Source organism: Ixodes scapularis, unplaced genomic scaffold, assembly GCF_016920785.2.
Source record: "Ixodes scapularis isolate PalLabHiFi unplaced genomic scaffold, ASM1692078v2 PGA_scaffold2__306_contigs__length_199485367, whole genome shotgun sequence".
NCBI classification, from domain to species: Eukaryota; Metazoa; Arthropoda; class Arachnida; order Ixodida; family Ixodidae; genus Ixodes; species Ixodes scapularis.
Window position 1 is genome coordinate 43499364 of NW_024609857.1, and position 23509 is coordinate 43522872.

The 23509-nt window shown below is 44.3% G+C and overlaps 1 protein-coding gene across 4 annotated transcripts in view; it reads right to left on the minus strand.

The window, feature by feature from the left end:
* Positions 1–22499, minus strand: part of LOC8025860 — a 41422-nt gene extending 18923 nt beyond the window's left edge. Inside the window, exons 1-10 of one of the 4 annotated variants that reach the window (XM_040219165.3) lie at positions 22300–22499; positions 11896–12176; positions 7638–7733; positions 6192–6265; positions 4813–4954; positions 2551–2619; positions 2303–2450; positions 1648–1814; positions 1430–1528; positions 416–504 (exon numbers count right to left, since the gene is read on the minus strand). In XM_040219165.3, the coding sequence (XP_040075099.1) occupies positions 416–504; positions 1430–1528; positions 1648–1814; positions 2303–2450; positions 2551–2619; positions 4813–4954; positions 6192–6265; positions 7638–7733; positions 11896–12168 (1157 nt within the window). In that variant the 5' untranslated portion in view covers positions 12169–12176; positions 22300–22499. Of the gene's footprint in view, positions 1–415; positions 505–1429; positions 1529–1647; positions 1815–2302; positions 2451–2550; positions 2620–4812; positions 4955–6191; positions 6266–7637; positions 7734–11895; positions 12177–22299 lie in introns of those variants that run through there. The other 3 variants (XM_040219166.3, XM_040219168.3, XM_042291832.1) reach the window with 3 other exon arrangements.
* Between the last annotated feature and the right edge of the window lie 1010 nt (positions 22500–23509).

Sequence of the window (23509 nt, forward strand, 5' to 3'; positions counted from 1 at the left end):
GGTTTGAAAGAATTGACCGGATACTAAAAGAAATCGCCTTCAGTTGCAAATGTTTGGAAAGTTCATCCATACGGCAAGACGACTACGAGAGGAGACCCTTGACGAAAGCCTTTCAGCAACACTGACGGTCGCCATTTCTCGGGCGCGAGGCGTGTGATTGGATTCTAGGCAACGCTGAACGCTGACGCACCCCTCGTGTCCATTAAATGCTCAGAGTATGCGCCCAAACAATGGCAAACTCGGATTATTGGCGTAGCCAGCAGCTACTATTATGCGCACACTTGCAAAGGTTCTATATATATTGTCAGATGAGTTTTGTTTCAAAAGTCAGGCTGCATTCACATACCCGACCAGATACATCCGCCAAGATAAGAGGAAAAGTGATGTTCTTTTTTTTTTTTTAAATTGCACTTACGGTTGAAATGGCAGAAATGAGGCAGGGCCTACAATAAGTAGTGCTATGGCAATTAGTACGTAGCCAAATATAATATAAAACTGTTCCATCTGAAAACAAATGAACACCATTATAAGCAAAGATATGCAGTTGTACATTATAAGAAGTACTCGCTTTTATAGTACGCCGGACAAGCTGTCATTTTCCCTCCGATGCCGCTGCATATCCCCGTGATGCATTCGAAATCCCAGTCACTACTCCCCCTTTAGCCGGTTCAATGGATAAAAAAAGAGGTCAGTATTGTTACAAATACCACTTTGTAAATGAGTGTCCGTAGTGTGCACACAAGACGCTGTAATTAGTCCAACTGTCATGAGGAAGCACGGTGTCGTCGTCTTCGCTAGGTTCTGGCATACGCCTGAGGCAAACCCCCAAAAGGGAATACTCTTCTAGCAGTGTAGCTTTGGTAGCTATAGATCCATATAAACCATTCTAGTATTTTTGAGCACGCAATAAATATCAGTATATAGAGAAGCCTGGGGTTCTTGCTTTATGTTAACTTTTAAGTTGATCTGGATGAGCATCGTACCGGTATCTAGTCGTGTATCATTACTGCATAACTACTGCCGACCTCACAATGACTAAACCTGACACATCTATTTTTAAGTTTTCTTTATCCAGTTAAATGTATACTTCATTGAGTTAGTGTAAATAAACATATATATACGTATAAAAGGCACATTTCTTAGTCCACGCCTTTCGGGTTATTTGTATTTATTTAAGACCAGTGAGTGCAATTAAGGATGGGTGGCGGGCGCACTCAGCAACGTTTACGATTCCATTTTAAAGATCTTTCAAAGGTCCAGGGTAATGACTGTCATTCAAAGCGGTGCTGGTGCACGTTATTTCAAAACCAGAACGAATGTGCATCGTTAAACATCGGCACCAAAACTGTTCATGTCCTTAAGGGCATGGCTATTCAAAAATAAAGTGTTTTGTCGACTGCACAAGCTTATAAACGTAGAAGACAGTTACCTTGTAAACTGTGAGCATTCCGGCTATTAGTGATCCGAATGACTGCCCACAGGACTTGACAGTAAACACGGCACCAACTTCAGTACTGGATAAGTTGAACTGGATCATAAAACAGGTCGTACAGAGTTGGTGCATGAAAAATAATGTATTTCGCAAAAATAAACTCTTTAGACCGTTTCAGATAGTTGATATTATATGCGCCAAAGTTGTTTTCGTACTTGAATAAGGTAAGGCTGCAGGGTGGCTTCATTGTAGGCGGCGAGACACGAGGCCATTACTATATTGCCGATGTTCACGAGGAACATGGGGTCCAAGAGCAATTTGTAACGATTTTTAGGCTGACTGTGGCGAAGATGGGAATGCGTGGCGTTTATCCCAATGTCTCCTGGTAGACAAAAACAAAACAAACAAACAATTGTGCCCCGAAGACACTATTTCTCTCACATTAAAATGTTTTCCTAGAATTTAAGAGCTTAATGTCTTAACCATACCATCTGACCATAATTTAACATTCTCATAGCTCTAAAAAAAACACTTATTGCAACAAAAATAAAACAAGGTACAGATGATTAAACGAAGATGTAGCCGTTCTAAAGAAAACAGTAAATAATGCATTTGTGTGTTCGCAATGCTCAAATGTCAATGTCCACAAAGGATTAGAGTCATCCAGATTTGTTTTCTACAAGACCTGAAATGCAGTCAAGGGATCAGTTATTTACAATAAAATACGTATACAATAGAGCAGAGTGTTGGTTGATGACCTTGTAGAGAAGCATGATGCCGAATGAATGTGCCACCTCAATTCAAACGTTTTCCAGATTCTCAATGCACTATTGGAAGGGAATGTAAATAGTGGAAGAGTTTTTATCTTACCTTGATCGCACTCCTCATTAACGTGGTCAGCTCTGCCTGTGGACTCGTCTTTTTCGTCCAATGATTCGGAACGAGGCACTTTGATGAATGGAATGCCCAATACAAGAGCAATGGTGAACGCGAAGAATGGCGTTGGGTATTTCCAGTGCTATGAAAGCAGTGAATGTCGTCAGGATCTTTGAGGTGTAACCAGATACTCTTACTAAATTGACCACCTATACAATTTTTCTCATTATTTAATTACTCACGTCAATAAAGAATCCTCCGCCGACTTGACCAAGCAGAGCTCCGACCCCTGAAACATTCTCCTTTATGCCCTAAAGAGGTATTCGCGCATCATTGAAACACATTACGCAATCAAATATTATTGCATGAACAACTCAATTTGCTGAGAATATATCTACGCCGATATGTCTGAAGTCTGTTTTGTCACCAATGCGACGTTGAAAGACCTTTAGAATGAGAATTTAAAATAACTAGAACGGCTTGAACGGGTTATGTCTTTGCCCATTTATTCAGCGTTTCATAAGGGCAGCTCCCCCTTCATCCCTTTCGGAGCGATCTTGACTCTGTCTTCTTACAGGACGTCCGGTAATCGCAAGAGCTGGCTTTAATAAAAATTCCTTACGTGCATCAAATAAACTTCAGACTCGCGTCTTTGTGAACCCTTAGTGACTTTCACACGTTCCAGTATGTAGAAGCTATAAACGAAACGGGCGAAATAATTGCAACTCATTCCGATGGATTTTGAACCTTTGTCAACTGGAGCAATCTCTTTGGCAATCACTTGTCCCCTTTTTGGTGTGCGGTAGTGCCATTAGAGCGGGAAAAATGAAATGTTGTCAGAAAGGCCAAGGAGCCTTGCGACCAATAGACAGTAGACCACAACGAGGAATGTAATTTCCACAATGCTCCTCCTTGCTCGTGCAGCATTTACTACGTGATACTGAAGAGAATGCAACCCTCGTTCTTTTCTCTGTGTTGCCTTTGTTTGCACTTGGACCACTAAATAATTCACGCTTTAGTTTACAGCCACAATTCTGCGTGCAATAGATGTTTCTAGTCGACGTCAGCTTTCGCCGACGTGCCTTGCGAAAAATGAAATAAGTGCGTTCCGTCATCTTGCTTGATAAATCAATCCCCAAAGAGCAAAAAAAAAAAAAATACCCCAATGATTTTTGCAGATTGTATCTACTGGTCAACGGTTGCCTTTTTGAACTGCAAACGCCGCAAACAGTGCAGTGCTGCTCTAAGGACCTAAAGCACGTCGCCCGCGAACTGCTGGCAGCTGTAAACAAATGTCATGTCATGTGAACGGACAAACGACCCTCTTGGCGGCATCAGACAGTGGGGTATAGGGCTGTCGATACTCTAAACCTACAGCTTTGTGGCAACTTTAGTTGGCGTTATGCAGTCAGTATCCATAATTTCTTTCGGCGCATACGGTATCTGCTGAGGGCGATTCTTGTATAACTACATTTTAAAATAAACTAGGTACTGATCTGGAGACTTCGGCGGCTTACATCCTAACAGACTTGAACGGTACTCATTAAAAGTAATCAAATAACTTCTCATCGATTACATTTTGCAATAATTTTGTAATTATTTGATTACACTTTTAGGAACTAATCACAGCAGTAAGCTGATTAATTTTGAACTTCATTTGTAACGGTTACTTTTTTCCCCTCCCGTTTCTAATGTGCTCGAACAATTTTCCGGCCATGGAATCCTCAAACGAAATTTCCGACAGTAGTTTGGTTTACCAAAATATGTAGACTTAGAAAAGAAGCATTTAATAATTAGGGGATCCTAAGTCTATAATAGACAGTACGAGAGACCCGTTTTACAAACGGCAGAAAGCGGTGTTGTTTTGAAAATATTAAAGGATAGCAGGAGTAACGCTTAGTTTTATAAGAAACGGCCACTTACTTTTTGTCTCCAGTAATCAAGTAATCTAATTCAATACTTTTAAGCGAGAGTAATTCTGATTTATATCTTTTTCAAGCAAAGTGTTTAAGTATGCGCTCTAGTAACCTTCGTCTCCAAAAGCGGCGCTGACGCAAGTAGGAGTGCAAAAATGTAAAAATAAGTGAGAAAGTTAAAAAAAAACAAGAAAAAAAAAAAACATGATGAACACTTTTGATATTTTTGTAAAGGAGATGTAGCACCCCTCCCGCGCCCTTTATATTATTACGAAAAAATATGACTTCTAATTATCAAGCATGGATGGCGTGTTCAACAGACCATACATTCGGCGCGTCCTGGTTGTTTTATAAAAACGCTGCCGCATCCGACAACTTTCTTGATGGTGGCTTCTTCGAAGCCAAGCCTATCCGTTAGGTCATCAGATCGGTCTGATCGGTTGCCTCCTAGAGTTGGCACCGCACCTCTGGTGCTTTAACGTGACTCTACGGAAACCTTTTCCATAGCGTGACGACACTATTCATAGACCAGGTAATCTATGGACCGTAGTATTACGCAAGGTTTATTATACACATGTATGGACTCACCATCCAGAGTCCTCCGTTGCTGTCTGAGGTAAAGACAGTGATGATTGAGACAAGGAAGATCGCCATGGCTGTTCCACCAAAGGCTGCGTTGAATATGGCAAATCCTACAAAACTATTTTCTTCGTCAATCCAATACATAGCCCTGGCAAACCAAATGTATTGAAGATAATTGCAGAGTATACTCGAAAGCACCTGCCCGTGCACTTTATTGAGCATGTCCAGCGCATGACGAAGCGCAAAAAAAAATGGTTTTAAGTCGAGGCCTTATATGTGCGGAGACAGTTAGCATATACCACACGTTAAGGTTGAAATACATCTGCGAAAAATCAACCGAATATCGCACGGAATTCAGGACACGCGAGAATTGTGTGTATGCGCTTTGCAGACATGTAATCATGACATACGAAAATCCCGGCGCTCTGCAGAAATGTATAAACGCGTGAGCATTTCTTAATAGTGTATGTTTCGACCGTGGTAGACGTCAGGTAAAACGTTTAGTGTGATAATTTGCGAAATTACTTCGAACCATTAGTGAGCTTAGGAAAATTGGTCAGCTGCCATGTGCCAACTAGAATTTGTCTGCCCGTCATCAGAATATTATATATCTGTTTTTAGGGTTAAGACAAAAGAATTCGGCTCCACGCTATTCACTGGCGAATATATACTGCCTAGAGTTCGTCACACCAAAACTAAAGAAAGAAAAGTGTAAGAAAGCTCCGCGCTCGAGTAAATAGCAGAATGGGGCGCGCCTTTTTACGGCCAAATGACCATTAGATGACGCACCTCTCTTAAGTCGGGTTGCGACGACCTCCCGCTCTCGATGTGAAGGGTGACGCCGATACCGGGTAAAATTCCGCCGCTGTTTTGCTTGCAGCATTATTACCTGTCTCTTCGCGGCTTAACTTTGCCAGACAGCAACGTGGATCAGAATTCAGTATTAAAGGTTCTAACAACAGCTATGATATACCTTGACCATAGGCAACAAAGTTCTCATTGAAATGTGCTAGCGAGGGTACACATTCAAGATGTTAGGGTGAATTTTAGATTGTTTATTAACGAAACTTCACTTTCCACTCTCCACTTGACGTCCGTCGCCAAAAAACTAGGTTACCACGAAGGATCTTTCTTTATGTCAAGCGGCGTTTTTTTAATTTTTTTGCATCTAGTGAGCACCCTGCATATAGCATTTCTCTGGCTGTTGCATTTACAAAATATAAGCTACTATATGTGGTCACTTTATTACAAAGTAGGCAATACAGTGGATAGAATGCTCCCCCAAAACAAGGTTAACAGGCTGCACCTTAACACGCTTCTGCAGTGCCCATGATTACATTAATACGGAGAGTAGAGAGCTCGCAGTTTGTTGCGTTTGAACTCACCCACAAAGAGAAGCGTAGATAGTAAAACCTGTAACTGCTATCAGATAGGCAAACTTCAGTGATTTTTTGATTATCTGAAACACCATCACATACAAACATAATGAATAAAAAAAAACATTGTTTTAATTCACGTCTTTGTGCTTTACGGCAGCGTATGTCAAGAATTAATTTTCCTCATTATATATATCATGACCCACATTCTATACGAATCAATATAAACAAACCCAAGATGCCAAAATTGTTCATAAACTATTGTCAAGAGTAGCGATCCCACAACGAAGCTTAAGGCATGCATCTAAATTTTGGAGCTACAGATAGCGTATCTTTGATACCTTTCGACGCGATGTTTTGAGTACTTAAGTTAGAAAAGGGCGAAGAGAATTTTCACAGGGATTCATTTTTATTTAAGGCAGTGATTCGATGGTATTTAATTAAAACCATTCTGGCGTCTTTTGAGGGTGAGCGTCTCACTAGTACGTTTTGATGTATGTTTGTGTAACGCACACGGGTGATGAATTGTGTGCACAATACGCTTTTAAGTATGTGCCTTCAATTTCACGACGTGCTCATTTTTGCTGCTAAGTTATTCAAAGAGGGACGTTGAAAAAAAAAATCATCAGGAAGAACCCCTCACAAGCCGTACGAGATGTACTATATAAAAGAGTGAGATACTTTCTACGGTGACAGGGACGCTTCTCCGATTGGTGTATTTACCGCCCTTCCTGACCGTGCATTGAAAGGGATTCCGATGGGGCAAAACATTGTCTCAAGGGAGCCGTGTTGTCTCGTACTGTCGGGTGTCACGATTCTGGTGGTTGATCGTAAGAAGTCTGGCCAAAAGGACGAGTGGACGCAACGGTCTCTCTCGTCACAGCGTTCTCTCCTTCTTCTGCTTTGGTCTCCGTCCACTGACGGCCGGCGGCAGCACAGCAACTTACATCAGAGCAAGCATCTGCCGTATCCACCTCCACTGTTGTCACACCGCCAGGATCGCGGTCGGCGAATGCACGATACTTGTATGACGTCATCAGGCGGAAATTGAGGGACTACTTTTCTGGACGCGGTACGCACACCAGTCGGAGACGCGCTCCAAGCATCATAATACTAACGTCTGCTACCCTCACTCTTTCTACCGGACGCCAGTGTCTTCAAGCCTCAGGCCGATCACGCATCACCGCTCGCCACTCCAATAATATTTGATAAATTATAAGCTGTAAATAAATGAGAACAACAATAATAACACTTTATGAGATTTTTTTAAAAAATTGTTTTGATTGCCGAAATGTTGACTTTAATTGCGCAGATATAGATGACCTTAAAAGAACACGCGGCCGAGAGCAGTTGGCGTGTGAAAATGTATCCATTTAGTGTCTGTCGTGACATGACAAGAATGCGTACGCTACAAGCAAATATTGTGTACTTCAATATAACCAAACAATGACATACCAGAATTTCGGCCAGAAAGCTCCCCGGCAGCATCAAGACGTGGAACACCGAAAACGTGGCACCAAACAACCACGTGTTGTTTCCTCTTGAAGCCGCCTGTCAACAAAATTATTTTTGGCAGATAAATATACTTAATTTGGTACTAAGGAGTTGAGTCCTCAAACACTGATTAACTTATAACTGAGGCTTCGCTTTACCATTCAGTATCTTTCTGCCACTGCACTCAGCATACACGGCCAGCGTAACACGATTTGTTCTTAACATTTTCTGTCCTGTCACAGCAGCACTAAGCAAGTCCATATGAACAGAACATTGAAGCAGTAAGTCGCCACCTGTTCTATAAAGAATCAACAACGGTGTCACTTCTTCAATGTGGCCACCGAATACTATATAAAAGAGGCACTAAGTATTAATAAACGTTTTCTTCTGGGTTATTTAGATGACTGTCAAAACGTCAGGGAACGAGTGTAACATGACAGTTAGCAAACTATGCGGAGCGCAAGTTCGTCTGCTTCTTGCGCAGGGCTTGCGGTGACATCGGAACGCCGAGCCCTGATTGGAAGGATAGCGCGTAGACCTCAATGCTAGCTGCCTTGACGTCTACTCACGATCCTTCCAATCTGAGCCAATCAGAGCTCGGCAAAATATTTTAGAATTAGGACATCCTCCTTAGCACACGTGAGTGGAGATTTAAGGCTGTCTGGTGGCCGTAGTCATACGGAAACTAAAGGGAAAATAGAAGCACCGAAAGCAACTAGTTCAAACAGGTTGCGGAAGGTGACGCGCCCTCGCTGCAATCCGGTGACCCAGATTACTGGCCGTCCATTCACGAATCGGCCGCTGACTTTCTTCGGTGCAAGAATTTCGGTATACCTGAATTTCAGCGACTACCGCGAGGTGGACGTTACGTAGCTGCAAATTTGAGAATAATAATGGCGTAATTTTTTTTTTTTTTTGAGAAATCTCTGATCAAGTTTGCACCGTAAGATAAATTCAAATAAAAAAAAAAAAAGAGTCATATGTAGTTAACTAGTTTGTCAATAATCGAGTCACACTCGTGCGCCCTAACGTTTCTGAGAGATTGATAACATATAACCGAAGGTATGTTTCGATCATCAACACCCTCTCCATCGAACCCATACACCTCCTCGCAACTACGTCGGACGACGATATGTTTCAAATTCGAAATATATATTTTAAAATTATTATAATTTGTTAAAACAACGGCCACCAAATCGTGGCCCCCCAAAACGGTACGCACCTAAATAGCCCATAAAAATGCGACACTTAATATATCAACATGTGACTTTTCTCAAATACGTCTTTTTACTGGTATAATGAACACACTAAATATTCCATTCTCTACCCTTAATATAATTAAAATGATAATTCAAAAACTGATTTTTTCGATGATGGAGCGGCAGCTGTCGGAGGGAAAACGAACGACGGCCATATTTGATGTGAAAAGCACCTCGAGACAAGGAACGAAAGAAGGGGGACAAACACAAAATCGTATCTAATTTTTCGTTCCTTGTCTCGAGTTTTTTTTTCGCTGTGATCATTCACCTGCTCGCCTGCGCAGTAACTCTCATTTCAGGCCATATTTCCCAAGTTATTCAAAGATGGCGACACAAATGCCGGCAAGCACGGGTGAGCGCAGGCATGTGCGCTCACCTGATTCGTCTCAAGAGACACGAGAGGTGAAATTTCGCCAGCATATGACGGCGAGCGCACATGCCTGCGCTCACCGTCATATGCCGGCGCCTCTCGTGTCTTTTGAGACGAGTCAGTCTGCGGAAGCGGATGCTAAAAGCAAGGAAAAATTTATAATAAGGGTAACTGATCTGTAAAGCGGTATGTAGCGTATTTTTTTAATCACCACTATTGCCTGACGCTCGCCGTGCTGAGAACTCGACCTGAGAATTGAATTATCAGCTTGCGTTTTCGCAGATATCAGAAACACGAACTGAAACGCGCGCTTGAAAGAGGGTTCTTGCGAAGTCCGTCACCCTGCGCCCACTCCGTGGCTTGACGTTTAGGCTTAACGGCATTAGCTTATTGAGAGAGGGCGCCTCTCTCAATAAACTTGGAAAACATGGCCGTCGTTCGCTCTCCTTCCATGCGGTGGCCTCCCTATTGAAAATAATTCTAAAGGGCCCATCAGCCTTGAAGGATTATGGGACCGCACAGGCCTTCAAAACCCTTCAAAAATACCCTTCAGGTATACCCCTCAGAAAAAACCCTCCAGCCCCACAGCTCTTCAACCCAAACCTCTTAGCCCATCAACCCTTTAGACGCCCAAATGACTGTGAACCAGACAAAAATTCAGTTCAAAACGTTATTGAAAATTTATTGCGAACATTTCGTTTTACATGCGCATTAAAACTCAAAAAGCGATAAAAACCACCGCTTGTTCAAACCCGGGCCCCGGGCGCAAGCAGCTGTCGACGAAAGAGATCATATCAAATAGGAACAACTACTTTAACACAACGAAAAATATCTTTCAAAGTACTCACAGTACCGTTGGGTAAATTCTTGATGTACGGTAGTTCAGCTAATAAAACGGAGCAGGTGCACCTCACGTACACATACACAGTCTCAGTAAGCACGTTTAGCGAAAACCACGAAATCGCAAGCAGATCCCGTCACCGTTGAGAAATTCCGAGCACAGTCACGGTTTCGTCCACGATGTCGTCGGGCCGGCGTCTTCGGCGTATTTTTCGCTGGCTGGATGCATATGAGGCCGGTCGGACGAAGAGGCGCAAGGAACAAGGCGGGACAGCGGCCGTCATCCACCGTCCCAGGATCCCAGGACCCACAGTGTTATGATCCCGGTGCGCAGGCACTGCGAGTAGGCCGACACCGGCCACCATCTCCTTGAATGCGCTGAACACGATGGCGCTCGAGCGGTGCTGAAGGCGGCCAACGCCGAACTGGGGTTCACCTGCGGAACCAAGGAAGAAACGGCACGGATTAAAACAGACCAAGGGGCGAGCCCTCAAAGCAGTGCTTACCTTTCTGGATGTAGGAAACCGGTCCGTTCCAGATCTCCATGGCGGTGAGAAACAAACCGCCCACGAGCCGAAAGAAAATGGCTATAGCGGCCTCCTGACTTCTTCGGCTTCCTCACACCACTCTCTCCCGCCGACCATTGGAGAAGCGTGCTGTCCGGAACTGGCGGTATTGCACCCTCTCCCCATTGCCGGGCGGAGAGAAGCGCAGTGTGTGTGTGTAGGCATCGTAAAAGGGGGGGGGGGGGATTTGAGTTGCCTGTTCGTGTTTTTGGCGACGACGAAAAAGAGAGGACTTCCGACTCTGGTGAAAAGCAAAATGGTTTTGTTTATTTTTTTTCCCTTTTTGGGGACTGTCCCCCGCGGGGAAAACGGTTCCCGGCACGAGTCGCTGCCGCTTCGTCCTCGGAATCTCCCCAGCGTCCCTGAATTTGGGCAACGCGCTGCTCTCGGCTTGCCCTTTTTTATTATTATTAGTGCAACAAGTAAAGCTTGTTCGCCTCAAAACGCCGCTCGGCCAACAACACTCGGGCCGCGCCTTGTCAATTCTCCACATGGGGCGATCGAACCCGTAACCCCCTTGGCGACCGAAGACCCGGCCAGTGACAGACGGGTCGAGGAGCCCAGCTGTGTTTGATAGAAGAGCAGTAATAAAAAACTGACCGTGCACACATATGATCGACATTCTCCAGATAATTATTTGTTTTCCCCTTGTGAACAATACGTAGCTACGTTCTAATTCTGCGACATGTGTTTTCTCCACCTAGGTCGTTGCCCACAGACATCTCAAGAAGCCTGAAGGTTTTCCCGACCCCATTAGAAAAGTTCTTGACAGGATTTCAGACATTTCAAGGCATTGTAAAGGGGACTTCAGACATTTCGGGAGAGCCTCTGACGGGGCCAACGAACCCACCAGGAAATATCGGTGCACCTTTCAAACATCACAAGAATTCCTGAAGTCCCCTTCACACCCTTTAAAGAATTCCTGAAGTCCCCTCAGAGCGATTTTCAATAGGGCTCTCCACCACTGAGAAATTCAGTTTACGAATTATCGTTTTAGTTATATTCGGAGTATAAAATTGAAATTTTAGTATGTTAATTTGACCAGTGAAAGACGTCTTTGCGAAACGATAGAAGCCAAGTCTCTGATTTTTACGGGTTATTTTAGTGCGTAAATATTTTTTTGTGCGGTGGAATCCCGCCGATTTATCAAGTTAGAATTTCGACCTCGCATTGCGTACACTTACGAGGGCTGGAAAAAAAGGCGCGAGTAGAGAGTTGATAGCTGCGATCCAAAATGTCTGATAGACGTAAGTCAGGCCCCAGACTGAGCCCCTTAGCTTCTCGCAGACAGACGATGGCTTGGGAGACTTTTCCGCCTCTTCCGGGCTGTTCTGCGGCCTATCTTCGGAGTGTTCGGGAACTGAGTTGTTCTGCCGATGCTGTGAAAGCTCTGTCGACCCATCGTTGGATTTCGGCCGTGATCCATCGGACACGTGCGGTAGGAGGGGGGATGACATGGTATCTCCTAAAAAAAGAAGAAAAAGGTGGCCAATGTAGAACTTTTAGGCCAGGCTGAGTATTTGTGACAAGATGACTCTTCTGTTGAGAAGGATAAAAGCAAGTGTTGATTTATATTCACTGGGAATTTAAGAAACTCAGAACGTGTCTAGTTCCGAGCCCCTTATTATCACTCCGCAGCCAATGAGAAGGTCGCATTTACCAAAAGAAGAAAGCCGAAGAGCCAATTACGAAGCAAAGAAGAATGAAGTCCGTTACAATAAGTCACACCTTGCGTTACTCAAGAATTCAGTCAGTATGCCAAGCGTACCGCACCGAAATTGCCCGTCTACAGTGGGGAGTCACCCAACGCCACTTCAAGACAAAATTATTTCCCCATTTCTAAACGTACATACAACACATTTCAAGGGGAAACGCAACAATACAAAATTGAATTTTTTTTTTCACTTTAAACGATTTCGAATTTTACTAGTGCGGCCCAAACATACTCGCACGCAACATACCAAGAAATTACCTTGTCGCGATGTAATTTTAAGGAGGAAAGCGAACGTTTTCTTTCAATCTCTCCTTCGCAAGAAAATTGATGACGTTGCGTGGGGGTCGCTGTGTCGGCATAGTCACGATATTTGTATGCGGCTGATAGATTGAACCCGAGTATTGCGCGCGCACTCAAATTGGGCTCGTTATAATCTATAGCTCGACAAGCATTCGGCTAGCGGCCCGTGTCCGATAGCTCCTGGAGCTTAGCGCGTGTCCCGTGCTTTTCCAAGCCCCAGCGCGTGGCTGTGATCAACATTGGAGGCATATAATCGGCTCCCCATCACGTAGCCGCTTGTTCTGGCTGCGAGATGAGGGAATGAACGCTGATAGTTCTTATTAATTTTTTTTCGGCTACGTTTATTGCGTGTTGTGAAAGACGAACGAGTGTTTCATAGGTCATTAACGTCAGGGATTCATTCTAAGCGGATTTTGCGCAGAGTAAAAAAATCATTGCCCGCCCCCTTAAAGCCTCTCTCTGGCCCGTTCCTTGAGTCAGTATAATCTTGGTTCGCGAGGAAAGATTGCATGATTATGCAAAAAACCCATGACATAAACCAGGGGTGGCCAGGCTGACCCGGCCTAAGGGCCGCGAACAAAAGCACGAAAATTCCAAGAGCCGCGAGTAATGGGGCGGGGGGGCAAACTTTTCTCCAGAGCAATAAAAGAAACCCGAACTACCATAGTCTATCAGAGTCAAAAGCAGTCCGACTCTATGTAAGGTATCAGTAGCACAAGACTGCCAAACCTAAACCTGTCTTTCGATTTAAAACGCGTTCCATTTCTCTCTTTGGAAAAGTGCTCGTATGACCGGAAGGAAGGCAGGGGAGGGGGTGGTTTGGGGAGGGAGCCGCGAGCCGCACTTTAACACGCGAAGAGCCGCATGCGGATCGCGAGCCGCAGCTTGGCCACCCCTGACATAAACCTTTCTTGTTACTCACATGTGTCGAGGACTAATTTGTCCGAAGTCATATATATTTCTAAAGCTTCGCTTTCCAAACTTCAACGGCTCTACACCTGGTAATGAGGAATTGTTCCGACTTTTTTTTCTAATCGTCTTTTTCGTTTCACGCTCTAAAAAAAAAGGATTCAGTTTACTTTTTGCAGAACTGCAAGACAGACAATAATGACAAACAATCGAAGGATCCCAGCAAATAACAAATCTTATAATACGATTAGATATTTGAAATGCTCTGTGCGCTGGGACAATGTGCATGAAGTTTTAATTGCTCATTGCCACTCTAAAAGTTCCGTTGCTCCGACCAAATCATATTCTGAGCTGGGATCCTTCTATTGTTTACCGTGATTGGCTCTTTCACTGGTCTGCAGAATAGCAAACTCACAGTCTTTTCTGAGAGTGCGCGTACAGAGCTGGATTAAGTCACCGACATTCATGATACGTAATATGCTTAGTAAAACCGGCGTTGTTATCTATAATACACTGTGCTGTTACTGATACGCGTGCTCGTGGATTCGTGTAATGAATAAATATTTATATTTCTAAGGGAACAGTGGTATTAGCATTACTGTACGAATGACCAGTTTCAGAGTGATACTCATTGATTGTGTTTACTCACGAATATTTAACTCGCAATATTTTCCGCAACATTCACCCAAGGGCAGCATATGCCGACCAAACGTCGACGGGCCCAGAAGACGTCGGCCGCATAAAGAAACGCATGTGTCGAGTGCATGTGCACCTAAACTTCGCGACGACAAGCGAAAGGCTTTACGCTTCCTCGCTTTTTTTCTTTTGTTAGTCGGGAGAAAAGTAAGTTTTTTTTTTTCTTTCGGAATTTTTTCAGTCTTGATAGCTGCAAAATTTTGGTCTAATTTATTGAATGGAAATTGTATTTTATACGCGATGTTAAATTGCTTTACGATTGTAATTATAACTTATTTTCAATTATATTGTATGTTTGGCAGAAGAGAGCCACCACCAGGACAAGATACCAGCAACAGAAACTGCAGACAACTTTAGAGTTATCTCCACCCTTGGACAGATGTCAGAGGAGCTTCAAACACGAAATGAAGTCGATTTCGGGCTGAGATGAAGGAAGCAGGTCACTATTTTTGCTAAACGGAGTTCCGAAGTGATTCAGTGAATTGGTGTCACTTGAACGTAATCGCAAATCCACCGTTTGATCAAATGAACATTGCCATTCAATAAAGTGTCGCTTGATGAAACATCATGGGCTTGGCTTCGTTGGCTATAACGTCGTTCGATCAAGTCCATGCCTCCCAGGTCGTACCCAATTCGACGTTAATCACGGAACATTGTAGTGAGAAAATACTTCAAGATTTATAGTTTCTGCTCTTCTGACGAGTGAATAGAAAAGTACCTGTAAAAAGTAACTTCACTTAGTTATAAGTTACTGGAAAGTGTACCTAAGATACAGATGCCGATACCGAGAAATGAAAGAACCTAGGTTTGTACCTCAGGTACAACAAAGCACCTAGATACCGAGTTCCAGTTACTTGAACCCAGGTACTTTGCAACCCTGGTCGCTGCTCTCATATCGCTAGTCCTCGGGCGACTGCTGCAAGTGATAAGTGTGAAGTAGCTATTTTGTTTCAAGTCGCAAGTTTGAATGAGCCTTTTTTGTATCGTGCTCTTGAGGCAGTGATGGAGTGAACTTCTACAACCTTAATTTCACACCATTGAACTTCTTGCCATCTGCTGCAAACAAGCTATACAGCCCAAAGAGTGACCCTGCACCCAATGTTTTTCATCACTTTTTCTGTGCCGCCTGTGGAGACTTTCAGTTTAAAAAACCGGCAAGAACTACAGGTGACGTCATAAGAACTTTGCTTAGAATGGTGATATCTAATTATTTTGTAAATGATAATTTTGTGTCTCTTTTTGCGGCGCAATGTGTGAAAACACGTCCCTCGAGAGCTCTTCGCTTTAAGCCGTTTTAGCGTGGCGTTACTCCGGGCTTGTGGGGACTGTACGGCTCCTGTATATCTGTGTTTTTTATACGAGCTCGTGCAGTCAGATTTGATTGATAATTGTGCAACATGTATAGTGGTTTTCCTAGATGCAAGTATCGGAAGTTTGCGACTAGAGCGACTAGAGACGGGGAGACTTTGGAATTTTTATGAACATGTCGACAGTCTAGCAACCGCGACTAGAGATCTGGCAATCAAATGTTTTACCCGCCATACTGCCTTAGCAGATGACTCCGCTGGGTTAGCCACTTATGTCTGCAGTGTCATGCCATCGCACTGAAAAGGGTCTTTCGTTAACGTAAACGACATTGGCTCATCCCACACAATCAATGGGCTCAAATTTACTTACCTGGACCGATTTCCAAAATATTAACTTTTTTCATACTCTCCTCTTGTCTCAAAAATTACTTTTCTATTCTAGATTCCCACCACACCAGCAGGTGAACAAAGCGGAAAGTTGCAGAAACCGCGAATCCGCGCACTAATTGCCTAACGTTTTCTTGCCAAGGCATGTCTGTTTGAAAAAAAGCTTATTTGTAAGTTTTGGTATTAGGGATCAATAACAATACACCTTAAAAAAAGAAGGAGAAACTTCACGCAGCATGGGCCGTCGCCGTTGCTTGGACAAAAAGCGCGTGATTGGATCCGGATTTCCACCGAACACTGACGCAGCTCTCGTGTCCAACAGATGCTCAGAGTAATGTGACCACGCAATGGCGAACCGGCGTTTCCGCGGACTTAAGCGGACTCGCTCAGAGGGGAGTGGCAAAACGAAAACGGACTTCGATCCTGTGTTTTTGCGAGGTTGGTACGTCTTAGTGATAGGTTTAGCGGTTCACAAGCTCCACCCGTCGACCCAACTCTCTCAGCATAAATGGCTCTGCTTGCGACAAGAGAGCGAAGCCATGGTACGCGGCTCCTATTATCTGTAGCATTTTACTTGGACATCGTGTGTAGCAGCGGACAATGTATAGTTTCTGGTCAATACCGACTTACCTAAGCACCCCGATAAAAAAAACATTCGGCGGTACAGTCGGTATTAACCTCTTTTAAACTGTAGAGCAGTCGTACTCAAATGGGTTCGCCCCCCCTCCCCATTTTGCTTTTTCCGGAAAAAGTATTGTTTTTGTTTACCTTGACCAAGTGGCACAAGCTATTTTCCTTCATAAAAGGTAAAGCCGTTACAATATCTCCAATCGTTCATTATTTGACTTGGTGCTTTTTACTTTCGCTGCCTATAACAGTAAAGAATACCCTCTTCACGTTGCAATTAGTTGTGTTATCTTATACACCCCCCCACCCTTTTTCCCCGCTGGCATGGGGTACGTCATTCATCACTTGGGCGAGTCCCCGACGAATCTATGTTTGAGAACCACTGCATTAGAGAAAGAAGGGAAAAACGCAGATCCTCTCTATGGGCTAGCGAAAACAGCCGCGATTATCTAATTTCTAATAGCCTTACTTGATCACAGGGTGAGCGAAGAACAATTTGATACAAAATAAGAGTTAAGCCATTTCTCGTATAGGCTATATTAATGACTGGCACTGGTGAATGTCATGCGGTAGTCGTTGCTTGACCGTCAAAGCCACAAGAATCTCGCGGAAGCGCATTTTCAGCATTATGGACACACTAAAAACATGGCGGCGTGCTACCGTCGTTGACGCTTTTAGAATTGAGCCCGCAGCTCTTGGCAGTCATGCGGGTCAAACCACATGAAAACATATGCGAAGCAACGGTGGAAGCGGGTAGGTTTTGGAATATCAGGGTAGGAAACCTTTACTCCGGGCGGAGATGGAGAAACACGCGGTTGCGTGAAGACGCGGCCAAGACGAACACATTCATTGCATTACAAAGTGCGCGCTGCGGGCGGCGCACCTCCACACGGCGTCATGCCGATACCGGTGTTGCTGGCGCGACCAAGCAGGTGCAAACGGCTCTAGGTGCGAAGACAGAGCGGCGCGTCCACTTTACGTGTCGCCCGCTCCTTATATATATATATGGGTGGTTTCATCTCAAATCGTGCAGGCAAAAAGGGTCGAATTTTTAATTTCGATGAAAAAAATATATGTTATGGCGCCGTTTTTAAAAACGCAGTCGCCGCAGACCGCAAGTTCGTCGGATTTTTTGTTCGCGACTTATGAATTTTTAAAGAGGCCGCGGCGAAAAGCAGTGTTTTTCACACCCGTCGTGGGTCGGGTGTTTCGCTTGATCTCCCGCCGTGGATTTTCAGTCCACATTATATTATCTTTTTTAAAGCACTCTGTGGACACATTTAAAAGGCTCCAATACCATAAAATAATTTTAGGCGTTTTGCTTTTTTTCTGTAAAAATGTCAAAAACGCCCCCTTGGTCAATTGTTGACGAACTTTGACAATTAATTACTGGCGATCTACTTGGGTTACATCAATACTTTTTATGTCCACGGAGAGCCCAAAACACGTTCTTTATATGTATTATAAAATAACTTGGCTGTATAAAATATTCTTTGCGGTACGTTTACGTTAATGTTATGTGAAAACCAAAAAGTACCATTTTTGAAATTGATTTTCTCAAAAAACCCATTTTTTATTTTTTTTATTTTTTGTTAAAATGTAGATGTGATAGTTTTCTACGCGAAAATCAAGTCTAGAAAGTGTATATTTTGTTTGTATGTTTTATATTTAGGCCTCAATATCGGAAAAAAACGTCTTTGTTTTGCAAGACCCAAGTCAGACATTCCGACCCATCCGTCTCTATGAATTGTGAAAAAGTTTTCTTGAATTTTCTTCTGCATTTTGTAATCAATTATAAAAGAATTTTGTGGTATTGAATATTTATGTATGTTTTGATAAGAGCGGGAACCACGAGATACATATCTAACCAAATCAGCAGGCCTTGTAGACTTTGAATAACCAAAAGGCACAGACGTTGTATTGTTTCGATTTATAAATCTTTCACAGTAAACCAGCACGACTAGCTAATAGCTGTCATATTACTGAGACAAAGAAAGTCACCACATCCGTCGATATGTTATATACAATTCTTTCCGAAACCAAACACTGGGGGTTTGTTCACCGCACATCGCACAGGTCACCAGGGAATGTCCTTTCACTTCCGTAATACACAAAAGTGGTGACACAGAAACGTTCCGAAACACACAGAGAGTGTGTCATGGAGAGGGGTAGGAAATAAAAATAAATAAATAGGAATTAAATTGCCCAACTGCGATCTTAACGAAAATTGCGTTAAAAAAATAAAGTATTTAGGTTGGAGTGGTGGCAAGACGATAGGTCCATGCCTGGTGGAGAGTCAGACAAAGAAGTCGACGGCACGTAAAGGTAAAACAAACAAAAAATCAATAATTTAATAAAGACGGGAAAACTCAGCCGCACATGGCAAGAAGATAAACCAACTCCTCCGGGCATTCCCTAAATGGGACGCAACCAAATGCGTGCGAACACGCTCTCTACATCATCGCCTAGGCCGCTACGCCATGACAAAATAAACCCAACAACTGAACAGTGCTAACAAACAGTTAGTAAGAAAACATTGAAAAAAAAAAAAAACGTTCAAAAACGCACCCGAGAAACTAAGTTCAGCGGGGCGAAGAAACACACACGAGTCGGTCCCACGACACTGAACTCTGGCAGGAGGACGGCGTCCAGATGATGCTCGAATCTGTTTTTCCCTCTGTTACGCACATCCACGACGGCTGTGAGGAACAGTGGCTGTGCGAAAGAAAGTGAAGAATAGATTCGAGCAGGCGATGCGCGAGAAGGTAACCGAGACTATGCCTGAAGCTTCATATCGGGAGAGGAGCTTTCGAGGTAGTTTCTGCAGTTACTCAAACTTTCTCTTTCCCCATCCCTTTTTCAAAAGAGCACATCAGCCGGCGCTGACTTTTCATCTCGGGAGAAGCCCACTCTTCACAAACGGTTATAGTTGACAAGGAGGCTGACTTCGACCCAACTAGTCTCCGGGCAAAATACAAACACAAGTATATTTACCAACACGCTCGTTTTAATGTCAGTCTCCGGGCTTTGCTGTTTCCAAAAGAGATAGCCCTTTATAAGGACAGAATGAGCGGGTTGGTGGGGATAATTAAACTTAAACAGCCCCTTCTCGTTTTCTTCCTCAAGTTTAATAGATAACCCTTCGGTGCTATCGGATCTCCCCGGAGAGAGAGAGACAGCACGACCGTTTCAAGGTAAGGATAGGGCGCTCGAAGCTGGGGCAAACAGGCGGTATCGTTTCACGCATGCACGGATGGCTGGTTTCAAATTTCCCCACATCCCTAACGAAACCGGCCCATCTTCGTGGGTGCGTCTGTGGGATTTCTGTCCCGCGCCGCCGGTTTTAGCGCGCACGCGGCGTTGTTTTGGCTGGCAGAACAGTTGTTGACCGTCGATATTGTAAGGCCATGGTGTCCTCATCCTTGCAGGCAACGATTCCTTTGTTTTCCCTTGTGCAATAGTCTGACTGACTCCTCCTGGGTGGCTGTCACTGTTCGCCGCGTCAACGACACAATCGTACCATTTTACTCCTCGTGACACAGGGTGCGCTGCTCGCTTTACTGTCACGGGCCGTCCCATCTAACACAACGAGCGCGAAAGGTCGTGGTCATCTGCTGGCTCCGAAAGGGCGGGACGTTCATGCAGGCCAATGAGGGCCCCGAATCAATACGACGTCTGCCGATTCCTACACGTTAAAAATTTACGACACCTGCTGGTCTGTTAAGAAGTGTTGCTTTCTCTTTTTGGAACTCCTCCCAATGTAGCTTGCCGCCTATAATAAAATTTAAATAAGAAATAAATATAACAGGGTGGAAATACTGTATTTCATTTTTATGTGGGAACGTTGAAAAAAATAAAAAAACTATTTCCAAGCTTGTGAAGACGCGCGATTCGTAAGTCCATTTCGTGCCGTAAAAACATGTTTTTGTACGATATTGATGCTTAAATATAAAACATACAAACAATATATACACTTTCTAGACTTGATTTTCGCATAGAAAACTATCACATCTACATTTTAACAAAAAATAAAAAAAATAAAAAATGGGTTTTTTGAGAAAATCAATTTCAAAAATGGTACTTTTTGGTTTTCACATAACATTAACGTAAACGTACCGCAAAGAATATTTTATACAGCCAAGTTATTTTATAATACATATAAAGAACGTGTTTTGGGCTCTCCGTGGACATAAAAAGTATTGATGTAACCCAAGTAGATCGCCAGTAATTAATTGTCAAAGTTCGTCAACAATTGACCAAGGGGGCGTTTTTGACATTTTTACAGAAAAAAAGCAAAACGCCTAAAATTATTTTATGGTATTGGAGCCTTTTAAATGTGTCCACAGAGTGCTTTAAAAAAGATAATATAATGTGGACTGAAAATCCACGGCGGGAGATCAAGCGAAACATCCGACCCACGACGGGTGTGAAAAACACTGCTTTTCGCCGCGGCCTCTTTAAAAATTCATAAGTCGCGAACAAAAAATCCGACGAACTTGCGGTCTGCGGCGACTGCGTTTTTAAAAACGGCGCCATAACATATATTTTTTTCATAGAAATTAAAAATTCGACCCTTTTTGCCTGCACGATTTGAGATGAAACCACCCATATATATATCTATAGTGTGTGAAAGGTTAAGAATGCAGGGGAAAGACTGCCTCCTGCACGCGCTCGTTGCCATCCGTCGAGCGTTTGTTGCGCGTGCGACGAAGAGTTATCAAAGGTAGAAAGCGCGCACTGGATGCAAAGCATCAACTCAACTCTTATTCTGCCCCGACTGCATCTATGAATGCATGTATGCACCTCTTTATGAATGCGTCTATGTTGCCCGACCCTGCTCGCTCGAACACATCGGCTCTTGAAAGCATTTTACATCAGAAAGGAAATGAACGATCATCAAGGTTGCCACTTACGTTAGTGCCTTCAATGAACCTTTTGTTATCAGAACTCTACCCAATGGATGTGGTAACCGCCTTTCCATTTCAAGAGAAAAAACAAAGAAAGAATGACGATCGCTTGCTTGCGTTGACAGCCGCGATTTTTACACATGTACGCGCCGAGAAACTGAGAGAGAAGAGGAAACGGGAGCGCGTGAGGACGTCAGGACGCCGAGCTCTGGTTCGATTGATTGGGGGTAGACCTAAAGCTAGCTGCCATTGTTTCTACCACACACGTCGATCCAAAAGCGCTCGGCGTTCTGACGTCGCCCCGCCCTCTCGTCTTTCCTTTATCCTCAGTTTTTAGGCTTATAGATGTTGTCATGCGTGTATGCAGGTATGCATGCAAGCGCGCGATTGCAGGAACGAATGCATCAACTCCAGCATTATCAACCGGTAATAATAATCGTAATCTTTATTAGCGGAACTTGAGGCACTCTGGGTGGCTCGCATGGCTAGGCAGATAGACGGGGGCCCGTGGGTGTGAGAGTCTGCGAGGATGTCTTCTTACGTATGGGAGTGTGTTCGTAACCCCTTCTTGCCCCCTCTACCCAACTTCCACTCCCCTCCCCCCAGTCTGCCACAGCCGAAATAAGCTATGCCTCTGAGAGAGCCATTTTTGCGTCTTCTTTTACGACACCCCTCGTTTTCTCTGCGATGTAAACACGTCACAGATTTGCCAAGAATGCACCGATAAGCGTTTCACCTCACCTCAGATTGTAGCGATGTATCTTGGCGCTCTTTTTGGCATCATTCTCGGAATACACGGCTGTTTCTAGGAGCTGCGACAAAGACCGTGCACTGCAGTCCGCGAAAAACCAGACGACTTCCCTCCACAACGGCCGCCGCAAACGCACGGGAAACCGGTCGACGCTCGTCGACATCCACGTTCGCGGCTCTGATGCCAAGTATTTTTCGCGAAAATCCCTACATTCATCCTTACTATTCCCTACATGTCTCTACATCAGGCACGAAACGTCCCCGCCCTTGTCCCTACGCAGAGGAAAAGAAAAATTACGCGAAGAATGCGCCGCAGCTTTCAAGCAGACGAATATAAGATGTCCAAGAAAAGGTTGTTAAATAAAAACAGTAATAGAACGCGTGAAAATAAGTTAGATGTGCGCATTCTTCGCATGACAAGTTCTGCGGCTCGAAACGGATCTCTCGCTTACTGCAGCCATACTTCTTGAAACCATTTTTTTGCGTGGAGCTGTCGTCACGGCGTCTCAATTGACTGCCGAAGCTTCTGTGGATTGTTTAACTGGAGAGCGACCTGCAGCGGAACCGGCGTCTGCCACACCAGCCACCGATGCTAGCACATCGCCAGGATCGCGACCGGCGACAGTGTGTCACTACCATTACGTCGCCAGGCGAAAATCGAGGGACCATTTTTTGGACGCGGTAAAAACACCAGTCGGAATAAATATGGAACACCAGGCCGCAATGGTCTCCTGGCGCCGAAGAACACGCAAGATGCGTCGGGGATTGGCTAGCAAGCCAAGAGGGCGAAGGCTATTGTTGCCGCACGGTGACGCAGAACTTTTCAAAGCTTTAGCGGCAGTAAACGTGGCAGTAAAAAGGCACACAGTCGTTCTAACAAAAGGTCCCTAGACACCGTCCCCGCGCCGTCCCTACGTCCCCACAAAGCGCACTAGAACAGCAAACGTCCCTACGAGATAGGGAAAAATCCCTACGGTTGACATCACCGTGAGGGACTTTTTCACCGGGTGCGTAACGGCGCCCCGAGTCCCGAGTCGCCCTTCACGTCGCTCGCGTGATATGACGGCGCCGTCGACCCCAGCAATGTTGCCCCAGCTGTGAGAGCTTTGAGGCGAGAGAAGGAACTAACGCGCGCTTCCTCCGTCGGTGCCCGCTCAGTCAGCGTCTCTGGCCGTTTCAATCGAAGATCATTCGGCACCTG